The 18749-nt window shown below is 36.9% G+C and overlaps 1 protein-coding gene across 2 annotated transcripts in view; it reads right to left on the reverse strand.

The window, feature by feature from the left end:
* The window catches only part of LOC115209728 (inositol monophosphatase 1), a 32153-nt gene that overhangs the window by 2412 nt on the left and 10992 nt on the right, over positions 1-18749 (reverse strand). For both annotated transcript variants that reach the window (XM_029778227.2, XM_029778226.2), the window contains exons 2-7: positions 16242-16347; positions 14550-14683; positions 8690-8794; positions 7417-7462; positions 5527-5635; positions 1887-1992 (exon numbers count right to left, since the gene is read on the reverse strand). In XM_029778227.2, coding sequence (XP_029634087.1) covers positions 1887-1992; positions 5527-5635; positions 7417-7462; positions 8690-8794; positions 14550-14683; positions 16242-16322 — 581 coding nt within the window. In that variant the 5' untranslated portion in view covers positions 16323-16347. The remainder of the gene's footprint in view (positions 1-1886; positions 1993-5526; positions 5636-7416; positions 7463-8689; positions 8795-14549; positions 14684-16241; positions 16348-18749) is intronic.

The raw sequence follows: 18749 nt of genomic DNA on the forward strand, positions 1-18749 counted from the left end.
TTGCTTTTAATGTGGACTGGCAAAGGTTCTTTTCATGTGGACTGGCACAGATGCTGTTTACATGGACTGATAGTAGGGCTCTTGCAAAGCAAAATCCTCTTTAGCTGGGAGAGGAGCATTAAAAATTCTGCTGTGGTGGATGAGTCTTCCTGGGTATAGCAAAGTATCAGATATGTCAGGCCTTGGTCATCTCCTTCGTATATATGTGTGGGTGTGTGTATATATATATATATAACCTTCAGAGCGCTTTTCATTCAAAAGCCATTCTGACTTCCCATTTGTTCTTTGTATTTGATTCTTTGCATTTTTTACTTACCACTCCCCAAATACATACCAAACATCCTGCTTCATTAATGGATCTAGGAACTACTATAAATGCACACATCATACCAACATCATCCTGCCACACACTGTAGCGAAATGTACATGTAACATATTGTAACATATTAAGTAACCTGATGAGGTTTCTTTTGCACTGGGGTGCATTCGATTCCATTATATCATTCCTCACTCACTAGGGAACAGTGCAGTTGTAAGCCGAAACAATTGTCATACTAAATAAAGCTTACAGTACACTTTGTCCTCCCTATCAATTAAAATATACTAAACATGCACTAAGGAATTCCTTACATAAATCCAGCGACTAAAGTGCAGTACCACAGATGATGCCTGGTAGTTGTAAGTGGTGAACATGCTCTCAAGGCACACTACTAGGGAGGGTCATAACCCAAACAAGGTTTGGATACAACATTTTAAAATCTCCTATCTAAACTTTAATTTTAAACGTAACCAACATGCATGCATGCATGCATGTATGCATGCATGCATGCATGCATGTATGTATGTATGTATGTATGTATGTATATAGTTCATAGATGAGAATCAGATATTCTCCATATAAAAGACACTTAGTAGTGCTCAAGAGGTTTAAACTTGAGCAGGTAAAAGAGTAAGTGTACTTTTTTGTATTTAATATATTTAATATTCTTTGTATATCGATCTGCCTAACTTGCTTATCATTACATTTACTCATATATACATACATACATATATACACACACACACACACACACACACACACATTTGAGTAGAATAAATTGCACAAACATTGTATGATATATATAAATGCTTTTAAGTTTTGCAAAGCTAAAACATTGCAAGTTATAAGAAATAATACAAGTTGAGTTGTGTATCTTATAACTTGCATTTTTTGGTTTTAAAATTAAGCACACACACATAGTTTGCATGAAACATTGTCTGATATATAAATACATCTAATTTTTTTTTCCATAAATCAGAACAGCAGGTTATAAGAAATAAAACAGGTCAAATGTATTACCTTGTCTGTCAGTAATTCAGAATTAGCATCCCTTCTTCGGGAAATCTTTGGAGGAAAAAGTGTTATGAGTTGACTCCAAAGATTTCCCGAAGGGGTTAAATCCAATTATTAAAATACTAAGTAATACCACTGACCTGTATTATTTCTTATAACTTCTATTGTTTTGATTGTGAGACAAACTTTGTTCTTAAAGCTATCCCATTTTTTTTGCTTCTGGAAACATTTTCCAGTATACTAGGCCAAGTTGCACATGGGATGAAAAATTCCTAGTAACAATAGCCTGCATTTTTAAAATTATTTTTATAAGTTAATGAGGAGCAATACTTCATAACTTTGCAGATTTTCTCAGATCAATAAGATTAAGGTGCTTAATGTACAGCCTGAATACCTGTAGTTTAATGTTTGCAGATAGAAGCATGAGCAGAAAACCAGAGAAAAAAGTGCTTCTTGCAGGTTCTGGGGAGTGAGAGACCAATAAGGATACGGTTAAACAAAAACTAATCTCCTATGGAATATCATTGTTAAACTAAAGTAAAATAAGTCTTACCCATGACTTGCTTTGTTTAGATTGAAGAGGTTCCTAAACTTGACAGCCATCTTGTCTGGTTCTCTGTTAGAGCCAAATTCCATAATAAACATGGCTGACTCTATCTCTAAATAAGACAGAAAGAAAAATTCAATACATTCATAAAATATAGCTATCAAATTCCACCAAGGTCCACTTTGCCCTTTCATCCTCTTGGGATCAATAAAATAAGTACCACTTGAGCACTGGGGTCAATGTAATCTGATGAGTAAGAGGACTGTACCAATCTACTTTTTACAACCTAGCATGTGTTGGATGTGACTTCTTATGGCAGTATTCTTCCTGGCACCAGTTCTTGTTTTCAAATAAGATACTTTATTCTAATGGTCTTTACAGGTGGAACTGCCAAGTGAAGTGTTTTGTTTATGGGATCATAAACAAATACGACCATTGTCCAAGTGGTGTTAATGAGGACTAAAATACATGTGCATTCAGTCACTCTCACACACACACACACACATAATGATAGGTTTCTTCCATACAGTTTCTATTGATCAAATTTCACTCAATGGTGTTTTGTAATACCATGCTGACATAGGAATGGCTGGAAATTTGCATAGAAAAAGAACAGTTGTTTGAATCAACGCCATTGTATAAAGGGAATTTGCATTATTGTATTCAGTTAAAATTAACCTTGACAAATAATATAAAACATTCAGTTTGGTCTTTACCATTTCTGCCATTCTTTGGTAATTGTGCTTGTGGTAATAAGGAAGATGACTGTAGTGGCACTGACTAAGATGGTTAACCATCACTGCAATACTGATCAAAGAGACAGTGATCATAGTAGTAACAACCAAAATGGAATTGGTCCTATATTACAAGGAATCATAATGATATCCCTATAAACATATAATCCTGCTTAAAAATTGTAGTTAAGGATCAAATAGACTAAGTTATAAGGCCTAGACAAATTGACACTTTGAATTAAACAAGAATTTCAGACAGGATGTATAACAACTGTTTATTGCACAGATGTCCTATTAAACAAGTCCTACAAATGTCATTTGACACAAATTTTGTTTTCCTCAACCCTCATTGCAAGGAATTAAAAGCAAGTCAAGAGTTAAGCACATTAGCAGCTTGTCTCCACTCTGCACTCACTGCTTTCCACTAACAAAATCATCATCATTGTTTAACAGCCACTTTCCATGTCAGCATGGGCTGGCCAGGCAGAAGACTGAACCAGACTTCTGTGTTTGTTTTGGCATGTTTTTTATGGCTGGATGCTCTTCCTAACACCAGCTACCCTGCAAAGTGGACTGGGTGCTTTGATGAAAATTTCATCAACATTCGATGTCCGCAGCAAGTTCTTAAAAATTTATCTTACTATTTTATTCGTTGTTACTACGTTTCTTCATACATTGTTACAAAAATTTAACCTTTTAGGCTACTTTCAAGCCTTCGCCATAACTTGATTTATCTTTCTATCTCTCTCTCTACAAAATTTAACCTTAGGCCAGGCTACCTCAAGCCGTAATCCTATCTCTTCCCATCTCTTCCCATCTCTCAGCCATTTCAGCCATTGGCGGTCTTTTTTCCTCCTCTCACCATTACGATTCTATAATTTAAATTCCCAATTCAATTTCAACTCCCGTTCGATGTCCGCAGCAAGTTCTTAAAAATTTATCTTACTATTTTATTCGTTGTTACTACGTTTCTTCATACATTGTTACAAAAATTTAACCTTTTAGGCTACTTTCAAGCCTTCGCCATAACTTGATTTATCTTTCTATCTCTCTCTCTCTCTCTCTACAAAATTTAACCTTAGGCCAGGCTACCTCAAGCCGTAATCCTATCTCTTCCCATCTCTTCCCATCTCTCAGCCATTTCAGCCATTGGCGGTCTTTTTTCCTCCTCTCACCATTACGATTCTATAATTTAAATTCCCAATTCAATTTCAACTCCCGTTCGATGTCCGCAGCAAGTTCTTAAAAATTTATCTTACTATTTTATTCGTTGTTACTACGTTTCTTCATACATTGTTACAAAAATCTAACCTTTTAGGCTACTTTCAAGCCTTCGCCATAACTTGATTTATCTTTCTATCTCTCTCTCTACAAAATTTAACCTTAGGCCAGGCTACCTCAAGCCGTAATCCTATCTCTTCCCATCTCTTCCCATCTCTCAGCCATTTCAGCCATTGGCGGTGCGCCCGCCCCCCACCCCCACCACCAATACCGATGAACACTGTTCTCACCCCCACCACCAATACCGGTGAACACTGTTCCTCACCTCCCACCACCAATACCAGTATACCCTGTCCTCACCATCTACACCGGATACGCCTTACTCATCTACACCGGGTACGCCCTACTCCCTCCCCCTCCCCCCACTACCCCTTCTCCTCATATGCTTTCACTGTGAAAAGACAAGCTGCTAGCGCCATAGCTCATCAACTGCCCACCGATCTTATGCTTCCTCCTGACACTGCCTCATTCCGACTATCCCCTTTAGCACCCTCCCGCCTCGTAATATCCTATGTTTTTATTTCTTAGGAACCTACACCAACCCTTCCTGCCATCGTTCCTCCTTACCCCAACCTTCCCCACTGGTTGCCCTCCTATATTACCCGCCTCAACTGGACCTCCCCCTCCCCAACTCAACTCTAGAATATCTGTATTTCTTTCCTCTACCTAATTACGTTACTCAGTGATGATAAATGCTGTGACTACAAAGACCCGGGCTGCTTTCTGCAGCAATTCCACATACCCCCTACTCATTCTAAGTACCCCGGATCCCCAAAGTACCCTGGATCCCCAAAGTACCCCGGACCTCGTTGCCCATGTGCCGCTGACACGTTAAAATGCTCGAACCGATCGTGACGATGCCGGACCCTCCGGCCCCTGTGCAGGTGGCACGTAAAAAGCACCCAATCCACTCACGGAGTGGTTGGCGTTAGGAAGGGCATCCAGCCGTAGAAACTCTGCCAGATTCAGACTGGAGCCTGGTGCGGCCCCTGGCTTCCCAGACCCGGTCAAACCGTCCAACCCGTGCTAGCGCGGAAAGCGGACGTTAAACGATGATGATGATATAACTGTAAAATAAGTTTCTCATCACACATATTCCAAAAGAATTTACTGATTTCTATCTTGGGTACACAGTTAAAAATTATTCAATGAGGGGGAGAAGGTATAGTTGATTTAACCAAACTCAGTACCTTATTTTATTGATTAAAAGAAAAAATGAAGATGAAAAGTTGGCCCCAGTGAATTTAACCTAAAAATATATAAGGATTGTAACTAAATATCCCAAAACTATTTGTCTGACATTCAACTGTTTCTGCCAATTCATTGCCCTTTAAGGAAGAGTTCATAGATTCCTAACACAGGTACAAGGTCACACATTTTGAGGGAGGGAAGAGTCAATTATAACAACCCCGGTCCTTGATTGGTGTCTGTTTTATTGACCTTCATTTTTACAAGGATGAAAAAGTTAAATTGACCCTAGTGGAATTCAAAATCAAACATAGAAGGTCACAACTAAATACAGCAAAGCAGTTTGGTCAACATTCTACACTTGACCAACTCATTGACCAAGACCCTACTCTTTTAAGAAGGAATATATTAAAAACAAAATAGTCAGTATAACCATTCAATACCTTCTAAACCAGTCACTGCTATCTTTTTGTCATTACAAAATGCACCATGCCCTTTTCTCGCTTTAAAAAATACATCTGTGATTGGGTTATACACAATTCCAATTACTGGCTGAAAAAAATAAAATGTTTTTAAAAAATAAACATTTAAATATACATATTGAGTATTTACTTTACATTTATTTTTCAAAATATTTGTTTTAGTTTTACTTCCTCTTGTTCCCTAATGGGTAATGTCTTCATTATTTATATTGATATTGATGGAATAAAGCCTGTTCTGCTGTTGTTAAGTGCCTGACAAATTATCTTAAAGAACAAAATAGCAGAAACTACAGTATTTTGGTTGTATGCTTGAACAGTTTGCTTCACAACTATATTGTTTTTAGTTCAGACCCACTACAAGGATTGGCTGAAAAGTTCACAGGCTAACCAAGATACTCTTATGGAATGTAATCAAACTATGTTTATTTTCCAACATAGTCCCCACTGCAGTCCACAAACCTCTTTCATTGGTGTTGCAGTGCATAGATCCCATTGGTAAAGAAGCCTTCATCCTGTTAGTCAAAAAGGTCAACAGCAAATATGACATCATCACTGCAACACTATTTCCCCAGCAAAATGTTTTTTTCATGTTAGGGAACAGATGATAATCAGATGTGGCAAAATCCAGTTCAAAGCCACAGTCATACACAGTAGCTATTGAAACCAAGGACTTGTGTGCTGGAGCATTATCCTGATTGAAACAAGACAGCCCTTAATCATTTTCTGGGTGGCTTTGTAAATACTACCCTACCACCAGAATGTAATTATTTGATTGGGGTAAAGTATTGTACATCTTTGAGGTAGTAAATTCTGAAAAATCTAACAATTCTTGATCATACTTCACTCAATGAAACATTTGCAGACAGCTGTTATTGAACAATATTCAAATACATAGTAATTATTAAGAATAATCTTACATAATGCTATATGAATATGAACTCAGCAACTTAAAACTGATTTGGGGTACAGAAATGTATGTTGTGATCTACTATTAAAGCCTGTTAAATTCCATCCTAGTGTTATATATATAACAGGCAAAAGTGTGGCTGAGTGGTAAGAAGCTTGCTTCCCACCCACATGGTTCTGAGTTCAGTCCCACTGTGTGACACCTTGAACAAGTCCCTTCTACTATAGCCTCAGGCTGATCAAAGCCTTGTGAATGAATTTGATAGATGGAAACTGAAAGAAGACTATCATATATTTGTATACATATATCTTTCTGTGTGTGTGTTGTCATGACTGTGTTGGTCCTCCACCACTGCTTGACAACTAGTGTTGACATGTTTACATTCCCGTAACTTAAAGGTTCAGTAGAGAGGCTGATAGAAGAAGTATTAGGCTTAACAAAAAGTAAGAACTGGGGTTGATTCGTTTGAGTAAAAATTTTTCAAGGCAGTGCCCCAGCATGGCCAGTCTAATGACAGTCAAAGTAGAAGATAAAATATATAGATATATATACACACACATATATGAGTGAGTGAGGGCACTCAACACATTTATTCGGAGTTACATGTATATAGATCAAAAGAGTTTGATTCAAACTCCTTTTGCCATACCAAGGAGTTTGAATAAAACTGCTTTAATAGATCAATCTGTCTGTCTAAATGTTTGTTTTTATGTCAAGTTATAATAATTATTAAACATTAAGTTGAAGAATTACTAAATACTTTTTAGTAGAATACATGTTTGTTAAATTTACCCCACTTCTTGAAAAAGTGTAATAAACACACACACACACGCAAACACACATACATATATTGAGAAGGAGATAAAAATGCAGGAAAAATATGAAAGAGATTGTCAACATGAAAATTTAACAAAATAAATGATGAATGATAAATGTTCTCTTACCTCTTTGTTGACTGTCAGTCCAATAGAAATACATGTGTATGGTATTCTATTCAGGAATATAAAAAGTTAATTCCAATTATGAGTTCACTAATTTAGTAGAAAGAAGAATAATGTTATATACTGGTTATCATTTACCAATTTTCATTGATTTTTTTTTTTAACTAAATATGATTAGATAATTCCACACACAGTTGCTCTCACATTCTCACATATATATATTTTCATAGTGCCCACCTAACAAATTGTCTCCATACTAACCAATTCTCCCATACTTCCACACTTGCATCTTGGTACAATGAAAGATTAAATTAACCAAAAAAAAACAATATAGAATTTAAGACTATAAGAGAATATAAGACATGAGATACTGGCTATTGGCAGAGTCACTGGAACATTGGATAGAATTCCTCATGATTTTTGTCCTAACTCTATACCGAACTTCCAGGTGGAGATGTCAATGTCTTATAATAAATCATGAAATATTGATTTTGCTATGCATCTACCAAATTCATTTTGCCCATTTATAACTCCCATAAATGCAGCAAGCCAGCAGAATCATTAGCATGCTGGACAAAATGCTTAGTGACATTTTTTCCAGCTTTACATTCTGTGCCCCTATTCTGCTGAGGTCAATTTTGCCTCTCATCCATTTGGGTGTTAATAAAATACATACCAGTCGAGTACTGGGGTTGATGTAATAAACTAGGCCCCTTCTTCAAAATTTCAGGCCTTTTGGCTATATTAGGAAGAATTTATAATTCCCATTACTATAAAAAAAAATGTTTAATCTCAAGTCAAGTAAAATATGAAACATAGCCAAATGCAGGTCACTTCTTTTATTTTTGACAATCATAATACATCTCACACAAGTATATTCTACAAATGACTTGCTAGTAATAGCAGCTAATTTTTTAAAAATCATATCTTAAAACAAGGACATATTCATCATCATCATCATTTAAAGTCCATTTTACATGCTAGCATGGGTTGGATGGTTCGACCGGTGTCTGGAAAGCCAGAAGGCTGCACCAGGATAATAATATTAGATATGCAAAAAGATGAGATGGTCACAGCTGTAATGCTTTTAATCATGAGATAACTCCATCGAGGTTGACTTGTGGTTAAACATCATACTGTAACAACATGTGCTCCACTCACTGAGTGACCATAAAACCAGTCAGTGAGCACAGTGTTAGCCAACAGGTATGAGGTCAGTCAGTCAGTTAGTAACCAGAATGGTCAGTTAATGTAAGTATAGGAATGTTATACTCACCTATGTACAAAGTTAGTAGTCCCATCAATTGGATCAATGATCCATGTTGGATTATTAGTAAACTCAATTTTCTTACCATCAGCTGTGGTTTCTTCTCCAATGACACTATCAAAAAATATAAAAAAAGAAGGATGTTTATATAGAGTTACCACTGGTATGAGAGGTATGAAGAGCCTCTGATAATATATTAATTGTGTGTGGTATGTTAGAGTACAAAGTAGTATGAATGATATTGAATAACAGCTGGTACTGAATAGTGTAGCATGTAAGTGCATGCATGGCATACAGGTGCAGTTGTGGCTGTGTGATTGAGAAGTTTGTTACCTAAACACATGGTTTCAGGTTCAGTCCCACTGCTTGGCACCTCAGGCCAACCAAAATCTCATGACTGGATTTGGTAGACAGAAACCAAAAGAAACATGCCATATTTTTTTGTGTGTGTGTGTGTGTGTGTGAGTGCCGGTATCTCCTTATTTCATTATTATCATCATCCTTCAACTTGGATGAATAACTGGTCAATTGTACAATTTATCTTTTTTGGCTGCTGAATACAAACTGTGTTCTATGAAACCTCCATTTGGGTGATTTTCCTGAGTCACCATCTTACCCTTATACACCAATCCATCACAAGGTTGCCCATTTACTGCTGAGTGGACCAAAGCAACATGAAATGAGGTGATTTGCTCGAGAACACAACGCACAGCTGGTCTGGGAATCAAACACATGATCTTGTAATCATGAGTGCAACACACTGACCATGAGGCCACATGGCTTCAAACATTAAATGGGAGGCTACTGACTCCCCTGAGTTCCACTACCCTTTGACAGGTTTCATACTCTGGCTTGCAGGATGTCCAATAAATCATCCTCCGCACTTGGTGAAGTTACTAGTTTAGTTGCCAATGACCTGATCATGTGACAGATTATTACTGGGTTACATGTTACCAGTAGCACTCAAGAGACATCATGTGATAGTTGTAAATGGAATGCAAATGACTAGAAGACTTAGTTGTAAATGAGTATTACTGTTTTACAAGTAGTGTCATTCATTTCCAATGGTCTGAGAAAACATGTCTAACCATGGGTTTTGCTGACAGAAATGGCATCTGACTGTAGAAAATCTGTTTCAATAAACTCTGTCCAACACATGCAAGCATAGAAAAGTGAATGTGAAAATAATGATGATGGTGACAATGATAATAAAATATGTAGCATGTATTCCTCTTGTGACACCTGTGAAGACCGGTTGAGGCAAGTGAAAATCAAATCAAATCAAATCAAATCAAAATAGACAAATAGATGAACATCAATGGAATTTGTATCTTGTGGTACCAGTGCCTGTGGCACACAAGAAATCCATCAGTGCTGTAGTCAGTGCGGTGGGCACATGACAAACCCCATCCGATCGTGGCCGTTCACCAGCCTCGTCTAGCACCTGTGTCGGTGGCACATAAAAACACCATCCGAAGACCCGGCAAGACTAGTCAGGCCATAACCCATGGCCCCTACCTGGGACGTAGTCAGTCCACCTGTGCATACCTTCCTTCTTGTGACACTTGTGAAGACCTGTTGAGGCAAGTGAAAATCAATCAAAACAAATCAAAATAGATGAACATCAATGGAATTTGTATCCTTGTGGTACCAGTGCCGGTGGCACGTGGCACACAAAAACCATCCGAACGTGGCCGTAGCCAGTACCGCATCGACTGGCCTCCGTGCTGTGGGCACGTAACAAGCACCATCCGATCGTGGCCGTTTTGCCAGCCTCATCTGGCACCTGTGTCGGTGGCACATAAAAACACCATCCGAGCGTGGCCGTCTGCCAGCCTCGTCTGGCACCTGTGTCGGTGGCACATAAAAACACCATCCGAGCGTGGCTGTTTGCCAGCCTCGTCTGGCACCTGTGTCGGTGGCACATAAAATCACCCACTACACTCTCGGAGTGGTTGGCGTTAGGAAGGGCATCCAGCTGTAGAAACACTGCCAGATCTGACTGGACTGGTGCAGCTTTCGGGCTCCCCAGACCCCAGTTGAACCGTCCAACCCATGCTAGCATGGAAAGCGGACGTTAAATGATGATGATGATGATGATGATGATGTACAGTACAATAGTGAATAACAGGTTCAGCTAATCAAAGCCTCATAAGTGGATGTGGTAGATGAAAACAGAATGAAGCCTGTTGCATGTGTGTGTGTAACTGAACACAAAAATAAACATTAATATATGAGGGAGAGTTAAAAATGATACACACTCTTGTTTTTTCAATATATACACATAAAAGAAGGGGATAAACAATTACATCATTTTTCTATATAGTCTCTTTCTTTTTCGATGCACTTGGTCCAGTGGTCCACAAGCTTACATATTCCCTCCAAGAACAAAGCTTTCAGTTGGTCATGCAACCATTTATGTACTGCTTCCTTCACATCTTCATCCGTGGGAAATTGACAACCTCATAAGTCATTTTTGAGTGATCCAAAGATATGATACTTAGCAGCGGCAAGACCTGGGCTGTAGACAGTGTATTCCAGCAACTCAAAACCCAATTGGTTAATGGTTTCAACAGTCTGAGCGGCTGTGTGTGGGTGTGTAATCAGTGCTAATTGCTGGCTTCAGTTTGTTGGCCAGCAAAACACTGTATCTTACACTGTTGATCATATACCCCTTTTCCAGGTAGTCTTCCAGTATAGGCCCTTTTGAATCCCAAAAAGGGTTAGCATCAACTTTTCTATGGAAGACTGAGTCTTGAATTTCTTCATCATTAGCAAGCCAGGATGTTTTTACTCCTTACTTTGTCTTTTGGATTCTCTCTCATAATGATGAACCCATATTCGATCTCCTGTGACTATTCTCCTCAAAAATTCCTTGCATACATTGTTTTAGTGATCAAGTAAATGTTGGCAGACCTCAAGACGTTTGCACTTGTGCTCTGCAGTGAGATCTCTTGGCACCCATCATGCACAGACTTAATGGAAACTGAGCTCATTATGGATGATTTGATAGGCAGAACCATGACTAATCTGCAGATGATAACTTGCCAGTTCACCATTACCATGTTTCAACCTGAGAAATTGGATCACTGCTCTTTGTTCTTCTTTGGTGTACATTGCTAGTGGAGTGGCCATGCTTACACTGTAAAGCCAGAAAGAAAAAATGGCATGATCAGGCTTAACCTTTGGCTACATGACCACAATAGAACCAACTATAAGCATGCATGCACAGAAAGTGGTGTGACAATAATAAAGATATATTATGGTGAAAGTGTAGATAATTTTTGACTTCCCCTCGTATATATATTCATATAGATTGATAGATTTATATATATATAGATATGTGTATGCGTGCGTTTGTGAACATTTGTGCTTCTTTGAAAATTGTTCAGCTATGGATGGTGTGATATACATGTGACAAGCTTCTTCAGTTTTCATCAATCAAATCCACTTACAAGGCTTTAGTCAGCTGAGAAGTGTTTGAGAAGTAAACTTCTTAGTCATTCATCACTGGCTTTGTAACTTTAAGGAAATATGGAATAAGATATATGATAATTTGAAAACAGATAAAAGTTATCAATAGGAAGGACATTCAGTTGTAAAACAACATCTCAATAATATATGCATATAATCCATGACAGCATAGGAAAACAGACATAAAAATGAATGAATGAAACAATGTATATTTAGGATCAGTAGTGTAGTACTAAAATAAGAAGCGAATGCAATTTAAAAGTGTTATTCAGATGTGGGGAGAGAGCAATGCAAGCACAGTGCACCCATATAGTTGGTGTTGTTATGAAAAGCAATATAAGCTTTTTGGGAAAATTTTTTATCAAACTGATTTCAGTGGTAGGTGAAAAGAGGTGTAGGTGGAAGCTTCAACATTAGGGACACTATCAGTGCATGTCTGACCCTTGCACAGATCTAATCAAAATAGGTTGCAATTTTCTTTACAGTTGATCCCATAGTGTCAGAGAGATATTGTGACAAATGGACAAGCTGAGGTTTCCCTATGTTGTACTATACATGCCAGCAACATTTTTTTACCCCTCAATTTTAATACCAAACCCTGCTTCATAATGGTGATATGTAGCTGATCATGATTCCACATGCCAGAAGCAATATAGCCTATTAAATACATTTTAAAATTTATTTTGGTTTACCTTGAACCTTTGTATTTGGAGAAAATTTTAACAGAATTTCCAAACTGGATTCACCAGGACATCTTTGGATTTTGCTATTCTTACATGTGTATCAGTTGCTGAATGATGACACTTAAACCATTTGAGTAAATAATTGTTAGCTTTCCAAATTACACCATTTAATTCTTGCAAATGCAATGAATCAAAATGGTCAATGTACAGTTTATCAATTTTGTAGTTCTAAATATTTTGCAGGTATTCACTACTTCAGATTTATTAAAATGATCCAAAGTAGTTTCAAGTTGTTCCCTTGCAATAACATTTAGTTAAAAGATTTTTTTACGATTATGAAATTTGCATATTTTTCTTCAAGTTATATATACGCATTTTCATGTATGTGTGTGTGTGTGTGTGTTCCCTTATTCTTTTACTTGCTTCAGTCATTTGACAGCAGCCATGCATGTGTGTGTACTATATATATATATACAAATACCAGCTTGGTACCTGGCACAAATAAGACCACAAAAAAAATTCAGTATGAAAGGGAATCAAAAAAGGACAACCATACTGCATTGTTCATCATGCAAGTCAACGAGGGATGTGCTTGAGTCTTAAGTAGAGTTGGCGTCTATTTTAAAAGTACATTGCTGTCTCCATCCAATGCTAATGTAATCAGCAATAAGCCTGCATCTTATTCTGGGAGTCATGAGAATAAAAGGATGCATGTACCAGGACCCTGAAGCAAGTACGGGAAGGAACAACCATTAATGATTGGGAATTGGAATGTCACAACCTTTTCAGTAAAGAGCAGGAACTAGTGGAGGAGACTGAAAACTACTAGATAGATATATTTGGTGACTTCTCTTAGAAGGTTCTGTGGCTATGGTACCATAGATTTGGATAGAGGGTGGAAATTCCACTATGCTGGAGTGATGCAACTATATCTGCATAGTTGGTCACACTTGAGAATTCATCCAGGAAATTTAATGATAGTTGCTTCTGATAGGACCCTATGGAGGAGGTGTCTAATGCCTCTACTCTAATGATCCTCCCAGGAATAGTGGGCAGAAAATATTCATGGATAGGTAGAATACACACACATGTATGCATATATGCATATGAATGGAGGGTGTTTGATATTGAACATACATTTTCCTCTGTGTATATGAGTATACATATTTATTTATATATATATATATGCATACACATACATACACACACGCACACACGTTTTTGTGGCATGCGCGCATGTGCGTGTGTGTGTGTGTGTATGTGAACGTGGGAAAATGCCATTTCGGCATACAAACAACATACCTTTATGTGAAAGACTACAATACTGAAAACTCAAACAAAACAGGAACAATAGCAGCAGCAACAATAATAATGGGAATCTTAAGTTTTTTACAACCCATGTCTCCAATTTTGGAAGGATATGTTTTCAGTTTATAAGCAAGCATTACCTTGGTAATTCAGTGATTCACCCAAAGCAAAAGAGATGGAAATTCTCAATGCATTAGACAGTTTTAAACTTGAATTTCTTTGAAATAGTGAGGCAACACCATTCCCACTCTCCAAAAAAGTAAGGGAACACCATTCTCATACGTTCCTACAGGACTACACCACTATTTAGAAATCAAAATGCTCCTTTCTGGTTTTTTCACTTCGTCATATGATTAAGATATGTGACATTTAAGGGAGATAATTCTTTTACCACAGTATCTTACCTATGTCCTGGATAATGTTTTTTTATCTCTTTAGTAAAAAATTTCTCCACATTTTGATCTGTTTCAGTAACAAGATCAGCATAGGAGGCTTTTGTTGTCACTTTTTTGTCTCGGTAAAAACATTCTTTAATCATCTGAAATAGAAAATATATCAGCTGTCAGTATTTTACAAGAGAGAACATATTTTGGTCATCAGGACAGCACCTGTTAAATTTAATTCCAGTGAATCAGAAACTGAGCAAGGGATTCTACATTTATTTTTATCAAGATTCCAAGAATTTATTGTTTAACATATTTGTATATTTACATGAATGTTTCACTATATTTGTAAATTTTTCTGAAGTTGTTCAAGCAGTTGAATTACTTTCCTTACATTGACCAGTTAATAGTGAGAATAATCATAAATTTTTGTTAGTTTTGACAAATAACATACATTTTTAATGGTAAATTGCAAACAATACTGGTGACAGATTTTAAATTCATGTATTTTTAATCCATAGTCTATTTAACTATCCGATTTCAAGTGCTAAAAATGAGATTAAATTTTCAATCAACTTTTATTATTTGTTTTTTTAGTATCAGCAGAAAATAAAAATTGTAAACTGACAAACAATAATTCTTTGGAAGAAAAAATCAATTAGAGAAAATTTTGTTTTATCCATTAACCTTTTTGTTATCATATTTCTGTTGAAAGTCATTGCTTTTGTTCCAATTAATTTTGAAAATAAAGTATTTGCTAAAATATATTTAACATTGCATAATCAGCCCACTCAAAAGTTCCTTGGATCATAGGGTGACATGACATGCTTGAGGAGACCTATTGAGTCAAGTACATCAAAATCAAATCAAATCACATTCAAATGGAAATTGTAGTTGTGATCCCCGTGCCGGTGGCACATAATAAACACCACTTGAACATGGCCAATCCCAGCGCTGCCTTGGCTGGCTTCCATGCCGGTGGCATATAAAAATCACCGTCTGACCATAGTCGATGCCAGCCCTCTCTGGCTCCTGTGCCAGAGGCACATAAAAAAGCACCCACTACACTCTTGGAGTGGTTGGCTTTAGGAACACCATCCAGCTGTAGAAACACTGCCAGATCAGACTGGAGCCTGGTGCAGCCTTCTGGCTTCCCAGAACCCGGTTGAACCGTCCAACCCATGCCAGCATGGAAAACGAACGTTAAACGATGATGATGATGATGTGATATTTGACATCATTAAGTAGGTGTTTCAGATTTAAATTAACACAAACTAGTAAAGCATCTTATAAACAAAGATACTGCCTGTGATTGTAGTTAATATGCTGTTAGTATCACTACAATTATGAAGGTGGGTGGTCAAGGGTTCAAATCCAGGCCTAAGTTTGTCCTTGAGTGAAGTATTTCATTTCACATTGTATCAATCTAACTTCAATAAAGTTGAGTACCAGCCAAGAGCTGGTGCAACCCTTTTTCCCATCCAGCTATCACATCCTCAATGTTTTGCTGAGTCAAGGAGTGGGAGGGTCAATAGAGTGTCTTTGTCTGCTCACTAACTACATAGGCACCTAAAAAGCAATTAGTAAAAATATGTTACAAGCTACCGTTGCCATCACATGCTTGAAAGTGATAGCTATGGTCTGCTTTTTTATCACTACAATTAACACTGATATCAATTTTACTACAAAATTTGTAGACAGCTTCATACTTACATGGCCACATTCTTTTGCAAGCTGAATCCCTGTTTCATAAATTTCACACAGTTCTTCTTCGCTCAAAGTAATATTTGCCATAGTTTAAAGTAGAAGACAAATCAACCTGGAAATAATCAACAAAAAGATAGATTATAAACTTTCAAATTAAAAAATATGAAACACAAAATTAGGAATGACATAGTTTCTTTGTTAAAAAAACAAAACATAGCAAGTTCATTGTTAAACTTTGAAAGTACAAATACACCTAACTTTCAAGATGCAAAATATCTTGCCATCATATATCCTTTTATTATTTACTTGTTTTAGTTGTTAGATTGCAGCCATGCTGGAGCACCACCTTGGAGGGTTTAGTCAAACAAATTGACTCCAGTACTAATTTTGTTGGTCTCTTTTTGCTGAACCATTTAGTTACAGCCATGTCTGACCTATACACCCAAAATATGGAACTCATTGCTTTTGACTATCAGAAAATCTCAGGCTCCAAAAAAAGAAAGCTAAAAAAAATCTTACTTTATTCAAGATTTTGAGTATTATTTTTAATCCTCTAGCACTCAGATTACTGTGTGAAATCTTATGCTCATTTATCCACATTGCATTGAAATAATCATGCATTATCTCATACCTTTGAGATTTCAATGATGTGTTTGTTTACCTTTGGAACGACATTGTAGAAAGTGTGAGAGGCAGCATGTGGCTGATTTAAACATAAAACAAGTAGAATATTTGGGTCAGATATGGTCAGTTTAAATACTACGAAGCTATCCAAAAAGGAAAGTGTATATCCTAAAAACTACCACTTCAGAGGAAATTTCTTGTTTGAGATTCCAATTGTACATCTAATGCTTGCAGTCACTATCAGCACAATATCAAGTTCCCGTACCTTTGTTTCATTACTGAAAACAGTACAAATAAAAGCTTTAGCAATAATTATGTTCACTCACTTAACACTAAATAAAAGCCACACTTAAATCATGCTAAATCACTTAGTATTTAATTTTAACTGACCTGCTTTCAACTCATTGTTAGATTGCTGAAGTTTAAACAAGTAAAAACAAAGAAATGAAAAATAGTCATTCTAAAAGCAGACTATTCTAACTGGCGGTGGCCTGGGTTAGAAGAAATTATATAGTGAAGTTCAAAAATTTGGATAAGCTGGTTTGCTGAGAGACATAGCAGGATCTGATATTGTCCCATTATCTGAAAGTGAATTTCAGTTTAGCTAATACAGTTCTATATTTAAGAGATGGGGAATTATGTACATAGGGTAGACAGACTGTGGACAGTTTATCGGTTTCATCCTCTCTTTTCTTCATAATTGGAGTGGAGACTATGCTTTTGGGGTAGTTACTCTCCACTCCAATTATGAAGAAAAGAGAGGATGAAACTGATAAACTGTCCACAATCTGTCTACCATATGTGAAAGGCCTCTCTAAAAGCATACAAAAGATATGCAGCCCATATGACATCAGGACAGTATTCAAGAGTAATACAACACTTTGCAAATATCTCCTTCGAGTAAAACCACCAATAGAAGAGAATATGACCAAAGACTGTGTGTACTCCATCCCATACAGCTGTGGTAGGTTATACAAAGGCGAAACATGCCGCCCCCTCAAAATATGGGTAGAGGAACATTGCAAAGCTGTAACACGGGGAGATATTGATAAATCAGGTATAGCTGATCATGTATGGAAAAATGAAGACCACCTCAAAATAATAAACAGAGAACACCACTGGAAAATACAAAAACTAAAAGAAGCAGCATATATGCTATGACACAACAATCTCCTAAGCAGACTGAGTGCGGATATGAACAGCATATAGGAACTGGTATTAAGGAAGGATAGGAGAATATTAGATTTATAAGCCCTAAAATTCACTCTATAATTGCCCACAGGTATAAGGCATAGTGGTTAAGAGCACAGGCTATTAACCCCAAGATTCCGAGTTCAATTCCAGGCAGTGACCTGAATAATAGTAATAATAACAACATCGAAAAATACGAGAACCCAGGTTCGAAATTTCCCCAAGACACCTGATGAAGGCTGGAGGGTATATCAGCTGAAATGTGTTAACAACAAACAATATGAGGACAAATACCCATCAAATGTAAATAATGTACAGTTTAGCTAATGTTAACATATTTAAAGTGGGGGAACATTTTTTAATTATTTATCCTCTAAATATGTCTGTATTCCTATGCCAACTAGTGTACAATATTTCCCAATAGACTAAAATCCAAAATTTGAGGTAAATGATTGTGTTTAGCATCAGCAACAAATTAGCTCATAACTTCAAAGAAAAGTTCCAATAACTTCAATCAGTGCCATCTTAACATTTTAGCATTTAAACTGACCATAACTGGCCCAAATATTCTACCTGTTTTATGTTCAAATTGGCCAGATCTGGCCTCTCACACCTAGCCTACAATGTCATTCTAAAAATATACAATCACATGATCAAAATCTCAAAGCAACAAAATGATGCATAACTAATTCAAAACAA

Source organism: Octopus sinensis, linkage group LG3 (genome assembly GCF_006345805.1).
Source record: "Octopus sinensis linkage group LG3, ASM634580v1, whole genome shotgun sequence".
Classification (NCBI taxonomy): Eukaryota; Metazoa; Mollusca; class Cephalopoda; order Octopoda; family Octopodidae; genus Octopus; species Octopus sinensis.